Source organism: Podarcis erhardii (assembly GCF_964252035.2).
Source record: "Podarcis erhardii genome assembly, chromosome: 6".
NCBI lineage: Eukaryota > Metazoa > Chordata > Lepidosauria > Squamata > Lacertidae > Podarcis > Podarcis erhardii.
This window is the reverse complement of record NC_138510.1, coordinates 75,978,018-75,992,083: the sequence shown is the minus strand read 5'-3', so window position 1 is coordinate 75,992,083 and position 14,066 is coordinate 75,978,018. Positions and strand designations below refer to the sequence as shown.

At 43.0% G+C, this 14,066-nt stretch overlaps 1 protein-coding gene across 3 annotated transcripts in view; it reads right to left on the bottom strand.

Annotated features, from left to right (window-relative positions):
* Window positions 1–14,066, bottom strand: part of DPYD (dihydropyrimidine dehydrogenase) — a 514,189-nt gene that overhangs the window by 67,990 nt on the left and 432,133 nt on the right. For all 3 annotated transcript variants that reach the window (XM_081865765.1, XM_081865766.1, XM_081865767.1), the window contains one exon: window positions 6,218–6,360. In XM_081865765.1, coding sequence (XP_081721891.1) covers window positions 6,218–6,360 — 143 coding nt within the window. The remainder of the gene's footprint in view (window positions 1–6,217; window positions 6,361–14,066) is intronic.

Genomic DNA, 14,066 nt, shown 5'->3' with positions numbered 1-14,066 from the left:
TGGGCTTTTTTTTCATATGTACGCAGCAAAGGAAATGATGGCTTTAATGCGTTTAAGCAATAACTATCCCCACAAAAACTCCATATCCCACTAATTAGAAAAATACCTAAGAATTTATAATGCTCAGAAAGAGTCAGAGGTTGGGTTTTGTCTCACACTCCACCTACATCACCAAAGCAAATTCTTTCCTTAATTAAAAATGTTCAATTCAGCTGTTGAATGTGCTTAAATTAACTGTACTGGCATTTGTTCAGATGCTGATCTCCTGGTTATGTAAAAAAAAGAAGAAGAAGAAGAAAGGGAGGGGTGAGAACCCTAAAAGAAAACCTCGGTTACATTACGGAGGGTGAAACAGGTCCTATAAAAATCCAAGCCAGGTGTCTCTGTTTTCCACAAGACACACTATAATGAATCATACTGTTCTGTATTCGCTTAGGTTTTTAGCCACTTTGAACTTTAAATTTTCACTCAGTAACTTCTTATTTAAGGCCACATACAGAACCATTTTTAGGGGTGCATGTATACACACACACACACCAAAGCTGACCTGCTGCCAACCTGACCTGACCCAGATCTGGGTCCCAAATCAAATCAGGGCCCATATCTGATGTTTAATTAGGAATTTAAACCCTAAGTAAACATGCAGCCAGGAACAGAAGAGCAGGAGAAGGAGGAGGCATTGTGTTTACCTCCTCCCCTCCCAACTCAGTGTTTAATTAGGGTTTAAAACCCCTAATTAAACATATGGTCAGGAAGAAGAAGCAATAGAGTGGCTGGAGGCAGACAGAGAGGGATAAGGCAGCAGGGATATCAGGGTGGGGTGGGGGTGGAAGCTGCAGGGGAGCCAATCCAACACTCCAGCCACTATACCCACAACCCACAGAGCTTCCTCCTGCCTCCCCCTTTCAATAAGTGTGTGGCAATGGAAAGCCAGGTAAGCAACGCTTCTCCTCCCATGCTGCCCCCTCAGTCACTGCAAGGCAGCCCTGCCAAACACTACTGAACATGTTTACTTGAAAGCAAGTCCCAGAGAATAAAGAGGGTTTAATTTCTAGTAAGAATGCATGTCTGTGTCCACTCCTCACCCCAGAGCTACCACCAGGGCCGTCTTAAGTATATCCGGCACCATGGTGCAAAGATCCCTCTGCCCCTGTTTCCCAGAGTTGCCAACCTTTTTGCAGCGCTGCTGGCAGCTTTGCGGGGCTGGAGGGCAGCTCCTTCAGTGGGGAAGAGGCAGAGGCTCTGGGCACGGCGCTGCTTTGGCGCGGCATGGTGGAGGCGGGCAAGGGCAGCGAGCTGATGCCGGGAGGTGCCACGTCTAGCCTCCGCCACTTCCCTGGCGCCTTCTGGAACTTGGCGCCCTGGCGCCCCGCGCCTCTATGTCAGGGCTCAGCAAACTTTTTCAGCAGGGGGCCAGTCCACTGTCCCTCAGACCTTGTGGGGGCCAGACTATAGTTTGAAAAAAAAAAATGAACAAATTCCTGTGCCCCACAAATAACCCAGAGATGCATTTTAAATAAAAGGACACATTCTACTCATGTAAAAACATGCTGATTCCCAGACTGTCCATGGGCCGGATTTAGAAGGCGATTGGGCCGCATCCATCCCACGGGCCTTAGGTTGCCTACCCATGCTCTATGTTCAAGATGCCCCTGGCTACCGCCCTCCTTTTTCATAGTCCCAGGCTGATTTAGGATCATCTCAATCTGATTCGCCCAAATTTGTTTCAGAATTCAGACCTCGGCTGAATCTGGTGCTTAGCTCTAGTGTTTTTGCTTTGAAAAGAAGAAAACTGGCTTTTAGTACAGCAGGTGGAATCAGTTCAAGAGGAAGACAAAACAGGAAACATCTTGCATGCACAAGCTTAAATTTGTTTGTAGAGAAGAAAGCATGGGCACTGTGTTGAGGAAACAAACATTGGAAGAATCTGTGCTCTTCAAAAGGTTTTGATAGGGCAAATTGTTTGATAAAGATCGATAAAGCTGAAGTCCAGCTAAACTTGTACTTTTTAAATTGTTGCAATCCACCTGGGATGTTATGGCGAAGGGTGAGTAAGAAATCAAATAAATACATAATATATATATAAGCACTTGCTTTAACCTACTGGCACCATGGGAGAAGTAAGCACCAGTTTAACTCTCTGCCCCTGAAAACAATTTGGCATGAAAACGCTTAATATGAGCAGGGCTAACACATGCTTGCATCCACATCTTGTCACTCTCCTGTGGGAATGTCACTGCAGCAAACTGAAGCAGTAGAAGAGAACCCACGGTTCATTTCAGTGGGGCAAGCATAAAGACATTTCCTATGAGCTGGTTCCTTTGCCTTTATCATTGCACATGCCTAGATTCTGCAGAAACCTCTCCTTCCTGCCAAGCTGTTTTTGTAAAGCCTCTCCTCCTTGCAGAGGGGAGGAGTTGTGAGCAGGAGCCATTTCCCCCATTGGCAGGGGGCGTTTCGGCCCCTGCCCAGCCATTCCAGCTGCCGCACCAACTAACCAGGTGGAGGCTTGGCGAGTCCTTGAATCACAATTGCTTTTCCCCACCCTCAACAGAAAGGTGTTGGAGTTCAAGGACAACCGGGAATAATACCATGTGATAAATCTGGGCCTTGTCCACTAGTTCTCAGCTCTCTGGAATATGGTGGTTGTGGTTAACCAATGGCAACAAGGACGCCGTTGAGCCTTATCCACCAGTTCCCAGATCTATGGAAACTGGTGGTTGTGGTTAACCAGTGGCAACAAGGACGCCCTTCTATGAAGAGTAGGACTCTTTCCAATATTGGGAGAGATTCTGTTTTGCCCCATTTCCCTGTGCCCCCCACCCAGAGAACTGCCCTGAAATCTGCAGGTGTAGGATGGTATATTAATAATAATAATAATAATAATAATAATAATAATAATAATAATAATGACATGGGGTGGGTTCATTGCTGCTAATTACTACCAAGAGGGAGAGGATTTCTGAAAAATAAGTCATGTCAGACTAACCTGATCTCGTTTTTTTGACAGAATTACAAGCCTGCTAGATGAAGGGAACGCAGTGGATGTAGCCTACCTTGATTTCAGCAAGGCATTTGACAAGGTGCCCCATGATATTCTTGTAAAGAAGCTGGTAAAATGCGGTCTTGACTATGCTACCACTCAGTGGATTTGTAACTGGCTGTCTGACCGAACCCAGAGGGTGCTCATCAATGGTTCCTCTTCATCCTGGAGAAGAGTGACTAGTGGGGTGCCACAGGGTTCTGTCTTGGGCCCCGTCTTATTCAACATCTTTATCAACGACTTGGATGATGGACTCAAGGGCATCCTGATCAAATTTGCAGATGACACCAAACTGGGAGGGGTGGCTAACACCCCAGAGGACAGGATCACACTTCAAAACGACCTTGACAGATTAGAGAACTGGGCCAAAACAAACAAGATGAATTTTAATAGGGAGAAATGTAAAGTATTGCACTTGGGCAAAAAAAAATGAGAGGCACAAATACAAGATGGGTGACACCTGGCTTGAGAGCAGTACATGTGAAAAGGATCTAGGAGTCTTGATTGACCACAAACTGGACATGAGCCAACAGTGTGACGCGGCAGCTAAAAAAGCCAATGCAATTCTGGGCTGCATCAATAGGAGTATAGCATCTAGATCAAGGGAAGTAATAGTGCCACTGTATTCTGCTCTGGTCAGACCTCACCTGGAGTACTGTGTCCAGTTCTGGGCACCACAGTTCAAGAAGGACACTGACAAACTGGAACGTGTCCAGAGGAGGGCAACCAAAATGGCCAAAGGCCTGGAAACGATGCCTTATGAAGAACGGCTAAGGGAGCTGGGCATGTTTAGCCTGGAGAAGAGGAGGTTAAGGGGTGATATGATAGCCATGTTCAAATATATAAAAGGATGTCACATAGAGGAGGGAGAAAGGTTGTTTTCTGCTGCTCCAGAGAAGCGGACACGGAGCAATGGTTCCAAACTACAAGAAAGAAGATTCCACCTAAACATTAGGAAGAACTTCCTGACAGTAAGAGCTGTTCGACAGTGGAATTTGCTGCCAAGGAGTGTGGTGGAGTCTCCTTCTTTGGAGGTCTTTAAGCAGAGGCTTGACAACCATATGTCAGGAGTGCTCTGATGGTGTTTCCTGCTTGGCAGGGGGTTGGACTCGATGGCCCTTGTGGTCTCTTCCAACTCTATGATTCTATGATTCTAGGTGCAAGGCAGCAGGGAGCTCAGCATGGTGTGGGCACAGTGGCAGAGCCCATTCAACCCTCCTGCCACTGGGTCTGTACCATGCCAAACTCCTGGTGTCTTCTCCCTCCTGCTCTTGGTAACTGGCAGGATCACACTTCCACTTATCACACTGCTATCTGCTACTGTCCCCCACACTAATTCAGAGGGTCCCTCAACCCTCAAGAAGAACATTCCATGGATCACAGGCAGCTACAGTGAGAAGGAAGCATTAGTGACAATAATTTCCTCTATCCACTCATGGTTACTCTGGATCCAACCCATCACATGCACTTCTTTGTGTCTCCATTGTTAATATTTTAAAATGTATCATTAGAGACAAGGTTGGATTTTGTTGTTTATTTAAAAAAAGAGTAACATTGAACCTATTCACTTTTGCCTAACTATACATTAGTAAACTAATCAAGTCATCAATTTTTTAATGTCAAATCAAAGTCCTTAAGCAAGTTGAGTACAAATGGAAGGAGCATTGCAATATATTTCAGCTAATATAACATTTTAATGGAAATCTTCAGAGGCTTGGTGACAAATTGTAGGAAGTTATATACTCCTTTGGTTGAGGTTCAGTTCTAATTAGCAGTCATAAATGAAATCAATGGAATATTCCCCTGCTGATCATACTTTTCTGCAGACATAAATGCTGCTTTAGATTCAGGAAGGCAAAACGAGAAAAAGAAAGGCTCAAAACTGAAGTCTTGGAAATTAGCTATTTTTATTTAGACAGTCCCGTGGCATATAACTACAAGACTCTAAATAAAGCAAATGTAAGTTTCTCTACAGCTATAAAATAATATTAATAGTAGCAAAATTAAAGTGTTTGAGACATGGAAAAGGGACACTTAGGTTCTAATCTTCTTCTCTGAGCCTGGTCTTGGCTGGGGAGGGCGGGGTATAAATAAAATATTATTATTATTATTATTATTATTATTATTATTATTATTATTACTATTATCAGACTCTATTCAGTTATTATCACTCAGCCTAATCCAGCACTGGAATTATGGAAGGAAGACAGAGGTCCCCTAATTATATCCTTAAATCACTCCCTGGTTTCGCCCAATTTTAGGCAAATTGGCTCTTCCTAGAAGGGAACCATCACTAAATGTATGGAACAGAGTCTCCTACACATCTGAGCACTGATCATATGCATCTCACAGGGTAGTTAGGAGAGAACTGTGCAATAAAATGCACAACATCCACAACTTTCTTAGATGAACAGTGTGAGATAAATCTGATAAATGAATCAATATGTGTGCACCATAAATCAATTACCAACACACCCAAAGTTGGAATGTAATGGCTCTCAATTTACCTGCCCATCCTATATGTAACTTGAAATTTGCCATGACTGTAGGTAGCAAGAAGAATTTTAAGCCCACCAAATCTTAGAACATACTGAGTAGTGGGATTGAAATGCTTTTCTAATATGGCAGCTTGGCAAATATTCAGGATGTGGTTCCGAACACTGGAAGAAACATTTGTCCCATCAGCCTGACCGAGCAATAGTTTTTTACTACCCAAAGTTCAAAACTGAACTCAGTGGAGGTTTCTCTATTAGGGCAAAGAATAAAATGACTTTACAACACAATATTATTTTCAACAGCAAACCTTCAGGTGCTCATTCATTGCACAGACATACCCTTGCCATTCCTGGTATAAGTAACATCCTAAAGTAACAAGTTGATCAAACGGTGTTGCTGTGGGAGGTACATGGAAATCCAACTAGAGAAAAGGTGGTTATTGTTGCCCCTGCAGATCTTGCTAGACTATAACTCCCAACATTCCATTGGCTCTGCTGGCATTCACACATTAATTTTCATAACAACAACAAAGAAAAAGGAGATAAGGGTAAAAAGATATATTTGGACTTACCATGGGCACGTCCCTCCTCCCACTTTAAGGCCAAATCTCAGTTGTTGTTTTATTGTAAAACATATTACTGGTTGTTGTTTTTTAAGCTATCAGAATGAAAGCAGTACCTGCAAAACGGAAGCACCGCTCTGAAGAAATTGCAAGCCACTCTCAGCTGAGTCAATGCCTCCTGTTGCCAGGACTGGAAACCCCGGAAGAGCACGAGCTATTGCAGAAACTGCTCGAAGAGCAATGGGTCTTATGGCACTTCCTGTATAGAGAAAGAGTGAGTATGCATTAGTGAAGCAGCAGGCAAGGAGGGTCACGGACTCTCAACTCCCCCCTTTACTCTTCTCTCCAACCAGTCGCAGGCTTCATTTCCTATCCTGCCACTTTTCCATGCTTGGAACCACCTCTTCATCTGTTATTTGTCCAGCCACACCCACCCACCCACCAACCAACCAATCAGCTCTCCTCCTCAGCATAGTTTTCCCTGGACTCCCACAGAGTTGCCGTGCAGAACTGGAAAACCTGCTCTGTTGACAGGGTGGTGGTTGTTTTCTTTCTGGAAAATTCCAGAAATTTGGATGAGTTGCTAGAGAAAATCCTATGTGTGTCTGAGGATCCACAGCCCTGTTCTGGTGTTGATAAGACTGTGGAGGGCACAGTGGACACACAATCTCGGTATGGGAAGGTCGAGGTTGGAGTGGCCAGGAGTGGCACATGCAGCCCTACGAAAGTCTGTCTTCATCTCTATATTTATTATTATTAACCATAATCCTTATTTCAATCAGAAGCATTTATGGACCACTTAATCATAAACTCTCTAAGCAGTGCATATATTACATTTATCTATTTATTTAGAAAGATGTCTATGTCACTGAGCCAGAAACCTCTCTAAGTTTATAGTATATCACTTATATGTATAAACACGTGTGTATAATAATGCATATACTATGAAAGAATTATTCATTTTTTAAGTGCAACCAATAAAAAACCAAACACCAACATGTTCTTGTCAATATCAAGGAGTGGGACAAGGCTTAGCAAAGACCCATGAAGGTCAACTTCCTTTTGAGTTTTTCAGAAATCTGTTTGAACTAACTATAGTTTATTTGGGGGTCTTGAGCTCAGACATAATGAGGAATTCTGGTCAATTTAAAAACAGAAAGGAAAGCTTCTGATCTCTTTGGTGGAGGAACCCGAAGTGGATTCATGCTCACCATAATTGAGAGTTATGCATGAAAAGGCCAAGCAACATGGGGAAAGTCACCCAGTAAGGTTGAATGGGGATTTGCACCTGGATCTCCCAACCCTAGCCTGAAGCTGCAGCTACTGCAGCACGATGGGCGTCACCTGTCTTGACCTTCTGCTATGTCTGGCTCTGCATGAACACTGCACACAAGACAGCAAGAGTAGTTTACATTTTAAGGGAACTGGCATAATAACGCAAATGCTTTATGGGGCACACTTGTTGCACCAATCTTGCCGCAAACTGGAAAATGGCGTGAGACAAGTGCAATCCATGGTCATCAGAAAGTTTTGTGCATCCTGATGGATATATCCTGCAGTTGCTTCCACACACTCCTCCTCGATTCCTTTTGTGAATCGCCAATATTCAGTCACAGTAGATACATATACAGCACAGTAGAAAACACAATGGCCACTTGGCAGAGAATCTTTCAGCCAACAAGTTTGTGGGCTGCCAGCTTCACCGTGCATAGTGAGTAAGCAACGCCCCACTAAGGTGTCTAAAGTATTTAGGGAATATTGCACTACCATTTTTCATTTTTAAATTATTATTATTTTTAAAAAGCAGATATCTGTTTTCTGATCTGGTTTTTCAATGGAACACAGAAAAATCTGTTGCGTTGTCAATTTTCGAAAGGTGTTTCTTCTGTGCTTATTGCCTCCAGCGAAATGTCACCTCCTTCTATCAGCCCACCATTTTTACAGTCGACACTGTGGTCTTTACAAACAGGATGTCTGACAAGCCTCTCCCATCAATGCTAGTTGCTACTGAATCAGCATCCAAATACTCAGACAAGCTGTCTGTATTGACATCTGCTCCTGATTCAGCATACGAATTATCCTCTAGGGTTGTGCCACCTTCAGCTGCTTCAGCACAGATTCCTCTTCATTATTCACCTACGCTGGCATTTCCTCCATTCTCAACGATGAACCTGCACCCCCCATCAACAACCGCTCCAGAACCAATATTCAAGCCAGCCCCTCAGGAACCCCATTAACAACACATGTCTTCAAGGGACAGAGAACCATCAGCGACAAAGAATTGCTGATTCCACCCCCCACCCCCCTTTGCATAGGTAGGAAGGTGCAGCGAAATTATCCTTCAGACAGGCAGAATAATGATTGAAGGCAACGAGGGGGAAAGATATGAAGTTTAATTAGGCCCCTGACTCCAAACTGCAAAGGTGGTGAAAGGTGTGTGGATGTGTATGTTTGAGCAGAGGTGGGGATTTCTGTAAGAAGACCTAAAAGAGCGTAAGTAAAGATCATAGCAAAACAGAAGATCACAGAGGGAAAAGCGAGAGGGCAAAGAACTCCCATTGGTCATTAATGGATGGCTTGATATTTGCAGTTAGCTTAGCAAAATCAATCTTAAGGAGACTGGGAGGAACACAAAGAGTCTTCCTAAAGTCATACTGGTGGCATGCGCTGTCTCAACACTGCAAAACGTAGTCTTTCGTGTATTGACTACGAACGCCACATTGTGCTATTGGGTGCAGGGAGGTTGTAGGTGCTCTGCTCAACCCAACCCTCCCAAAATTTGGTGTAAGGGTGCGGTTTAATTGCTCTGTCTGTCTGGATCCAATTCACTTTGGTTGTGGCGTGTCTGGGTGATGCCTTTCACTGATAGAACAATAATTACCCTGACAAATAACTCTTACACTTACACACACACACACACACACACACACACACACGGCTTGTCTTTTTCCTTCACCGTTAGTTCAAAAGCCCACCTGGATCTTTTGTCCTATCAACAGAAACAAAAGATACACCGCAAGGTTGGGGGCAGACCCTTCCTGCAATATCTATCGTACCGTGTTCCTGGCATAAAAATGAAATTGGATCATAATTCTCAGTAGCACACTGCATACAGCAAAGCAAAATTTAGCTTTAATTTATTTATGTTACAGTAATTACAGCATGGATCTTCCTTGCAAAATTAAATTTAAGATTCACTCAGCACTGTATTAAACATGAACTAAGAATAAACTAAGAAGCTAACATAATATTAAACATACAATTTATTTTTAGCGAACTAAGGGTAATTTTGGATACTGTGCTGTTATTAAAGGGAAAAAAAACAAGTGATATGTATTAGTACATGTTGTGTTTTACATATATACAGGGCTTTTTTTTCAGCCAGAACTCGCTGGAACTCAGTTCCGGCATCTCTCAGGTGGGTGCCATTGCCATTCCAAGAGAATGAGGGAGGTGTTCATGGTGAGGTCCGACACCTCTTTTTCCAAAAAAATAGCACTGCATGTACAGCCATGGAAAAAGTGCCTTATGCTGAGCCAGACTGTGATTCTAGCTCAGTACTGGGCTCATCCCTTGCCCTGTTGCTTTTCCCTGCAAAAACTCAATCTTTACTGCTGAATCAGAGCAAATATCAATTGGGTATTTTCCGGATTGACGTTTGCTCTGATTTGTCGCTAAACAGCGGGTTTTCCAGGTGACTGTGGTGGGACAAGGGCAAAACTGCTTGGACCCATGCTTTCTAGGCTCTCTAGGCATGAGACAAGCAGAAATGTGGATGATCCCATTGTCTACCAGGACTAGTTGAGGCTCTCTAAGATGTGACAGAGGGGTTTGCCGAGTTCTCCCTGAAGATTGAACATGGGGTCTTCTGTATGCAGAGCTGTCACTGAGCAATTTATACATTATACCAGTATTTCCACATCTGCATTAGCTCCCAATTGTCTTCTAGGCACAATTCAAGGTGTTTATTAGGACCAGGCAATATATCGATATATCGTCCCAAACCGGTTTGAAGTCCATATCGTGATATCAGTTTCATAGTTTTTGACCTGGCAGTAAATTGCAAATCATGACTGTATGCTTGTGTGCAATGCCAAAATCACAATGTGGGGAACACCGTGAAGCCAGCCAATGCTTCTGCATAGCTCCATCGTTCTTTCAGACATTGTGATATATTGATATATCGTGATGTTTAGCTGGTGATATATCGCAATATTGAAAAGCGGATATCACCCAGCCCTAGTGCTGATTACATATAAACCTAGGTCTAAACTGTAGGCCCCCCTCCCCAGCAAAATTAACCTCCTGATAAGTCCCATTGCCACAGATGTTGCCCATTAACATGGCCCACAGAAATGCCAATGAGGAAGGGCTCAGCCACACTTCTGTTTTCCCTACCGTGTCCCCCCTGGAAAACCCGTGGTTTAGTGCTGAATCGGAACAAACAACAATGAGGTTTTCTACAGATTGCCATTTGTTCCAATTTAGTGCTGGAGAGTGGGTTTTCTGGGGCAAGTCGTGGGCAAAGGCAAAAACCACTCAGCTTGTGACAAGTGGAAGTGTAGATAAGCCCAAACTCTTGTCTTACAATAACCTCTTTAGCTTCAGCTGCACATGTGCTTTAATTCGAAGGTGTCAGCTTTATGACACCACCTGTGTCCAGGTTCCAATAGAGAGGTATGTAGGGCTACCAAAACACACGCAAAAAACACAGTTCTTCACAGTTATAATGCCCTCCTCACATTTTCCCAAGAGTCTAACCCAACCTAATTTACTCTGCTTTAGAAGTTAACATTTTGGAGGCAGGAGTGTGAGCAGCCTTTTAATAGTACTATAATCTAATTATTTTACTTTAATGTGTGGGTTTAGTCAGTACCTAGATGGGATGTGTTCCATAGGAGCCAGCTCCTAAGTGTTGAGATCCCTTCAGCCCCTGCAATAAAATATTTGAGGAGGCCGCATGCCCAAAGTTGATGGGAACAGTCATCCAGATGGTGTGTGTGCGTCACATCTTGTGATAGATTATGCAGGGCGGGGCTAACCTGCCCCTTCCCCAATATTTTATTCAAGTTGTTGTTATTTTTTAGTCATTTAGTCATGTCCGACTCTTCGTGAACCCATGGACCAGAGCACGCCAGGCACTCCTGTCTTCCACTGCCTCCCGCAGATTGGTCAAACTCATGCTGGTAGCTTCGAGAACACTGTCCAACCATCTCGTCCTCTGTCGTCCCCTTCTCCTTGTGCCCTCCATCTTTCCCAACATCAGGGTCTTTTCCAGGGAGTCTTCTCTTCTCATGAGGTGGCCAAAGTATTGGAGCCTCAGCTTCAGGATCTGTCCTTCCAGTGAGCACTCAGGGCTGATTTCCTTAAGAATGGATAGGTTTGATCTTCATGCAGTCCATGGGGCTCTCAAGAGTCTCCTCCAGCACCATAATTCAAAAGCATCAATTCTTCAGCGATCAGGCTTCTTTATGGTCCGGCTCTCACTTCCATACATCACTGCTGGGAAAACATCACTACTGGGAAACATCACTACTTTATTCAAGTAGGCATCCCTGATGTGTTCTTACTCAAAATAAACAAGCTCCTACCTAGAGAGAAGGCACCCACTATTAAGATGTGATTTTGGTGGAAACACCTTCGAACTAAGCTTGCTTAGGATTGCGTCCAACTAGCTGTGCTGTTGGGCATGCAGTACACTATTGGTTTCCTACTATTACAGTTAATAAAATTGCTGAATATGACAACAAGTGGTTTTTGTTAAGCAAACAACCACCTAAGAGTAAATATCAGCACTCAAAATGGCAGAACGGGAATTAATCTGGAAACATTTGCGATTCACTTATTGTAAACACGTTAGCGTAAATACTAATTAAGCTAGACATTTCAAGGATTAGGGCAAACAAGCAAATAAAGCAAACGGAGAAGTCTAACCTTCCCTGGCAGAGAAACTCCACAAACTTGCAGTTTGCAGCGTGACATTTGGGAAGTACTTGACGCAGACAGATGCAAATATAATAAACAAGACATCTGCATCCATCTCCTTATTTGGGATAACAAATTCAATATTGTTTTTGCTCCCTTCCACCTGTAGGTGGCCTTCAAAAGCTGCACTTATCACATAACTCATTAGCAGGGTTTTCAATACTGTCATATCCAGATAATTAGCAATTTATTTAAATAACCAATTTCTGTGGAAATAATTGCCATGGAATGCCCCGAACCTTCTTTTTATAAACTATAATAAAAGTGTTAAGATAATCCCTGACATTTGCAAATGCCATTAGTTCACCTTTCCTTTTGATAGTGCTATGGCTTTATGTTTAAACAATTACCCGATAACGCAGCAGCTTAATGAAACAGCGCAGCAAGCACATCTTTCAAAATGGCCAATGAATGCATTTAAATGCAGAAGAAACCCAGTATACATACAAGTTTGTAGAATATATATATATAAGAAACTACAGTTACATTGTAGAAAGAAATTCAGTGTTGTAGCATCACACTTAATCTCTTATTTAAGGAAAAAAATCAAAATACTGCATTAACTATAAAAATATGAAAATCTCTAATGTCTCTGGAATCTTCATGGGAATTACTTAAGATGCCTCACAGTCCTGATCTACACTACAACCTTATATTGGTTTTATATCAATTTAGCTGCCATGGCTATTCCTCCACTTGCCCTGAAAATTGTAACCTAATAGGATGTGGAGATAAGTTCGTCCCCTCAAAGAACAACAACTTCTTAGTCCCCTGGGAAATCACTATTAAACCACTTTAAGTGGCACCTGTAGTCTGGGGTAACCCCTCAGAGTCAATAGGAGCAACATGATTTTCTTTTCTTTTTCAGAAGTGTCTGTTGATGGTAAATCTGATCATCATTTTTCTTGAGTCACATCAAGAAACTATACAAAGAAGTGTGGTTCTTCTGCCATTTGTAGAGCAGTAATCAGATTTATTCTTTAGGGTGATAGATACAGCCTACAGTCATTTATAACCTGAAGGAGCATCTCCAAACACATCATTCAACCCAGACATTGAGATCTAGCTCTGAGGGTTTTCTGGTGGTACCCTCGCCACGAGAAATGAAGTCTCAAGGAACCAGACAGAGGGCCTTCTTGGTAGTGGCGCCCACCCTGTGGAATGCCCTCCCATCAGATGTCAAGGAGATAAATAACTATACAACTTTGTATCTGAAGACAGCCTTGTATAGGGAAGTTTATAATGTGTGATTTTTAAAATGTTTTTCTATGTGTTGGAAGCTGCCCAGAGGGGCTTGGGCCACCCAGTAAGATGGGTGGGGTACAAATAATAAAATTATTATTACTATTATGTCCTTGTTCAAGACTTCCACTGACAGGGTGTGTTAGTTAAATCCCACCCATGATATGCACTTTTTCACCACCCAAAGTGTTCATTTGTATTAGGCAGATAAGTATCTGCAGAGTGCCTGGGGCAACCCAGCCAGATGAGTGGGGCACATAGAAGAAGAAGAAGAAGAAGAAGAAGAAGGAGGAGGAGGAGGAGGAGGAGGAGGAAGAATAATAAATATTTTTTCTGGAAAAAGAGGTGCTGGAACTCACCATGAACTCCTCCCACTTTCTCTTAGAATGGCAATAGCACCCACCTGAGAGATGCTGGAACTGAGTTCCAGTGAGTGATCCCTAATAATAATAATAATAATAATAATAATAATAATAATACCACAGAATAAAATTGCTACATCAGTATGAAGAACTGGCTACCTGTACTTTCAGCTTACACTGTGAGGTGGTTTGCCAAATACTCATAAGCACTCAGAGCTTTGGGGTGGTGTGCAAGGGCTTCTATCTGGACAATTGTGCTAGCGTGGTGTAGTGGTTAAGAGTGGTGGACTCGTAATCCGGTGAACCGGGTTCGCTTCCCTGCTCCTCCACATGCAGCTGCTAGTCACACTTGGGCCAGTCACACTTCTCTGAAGTC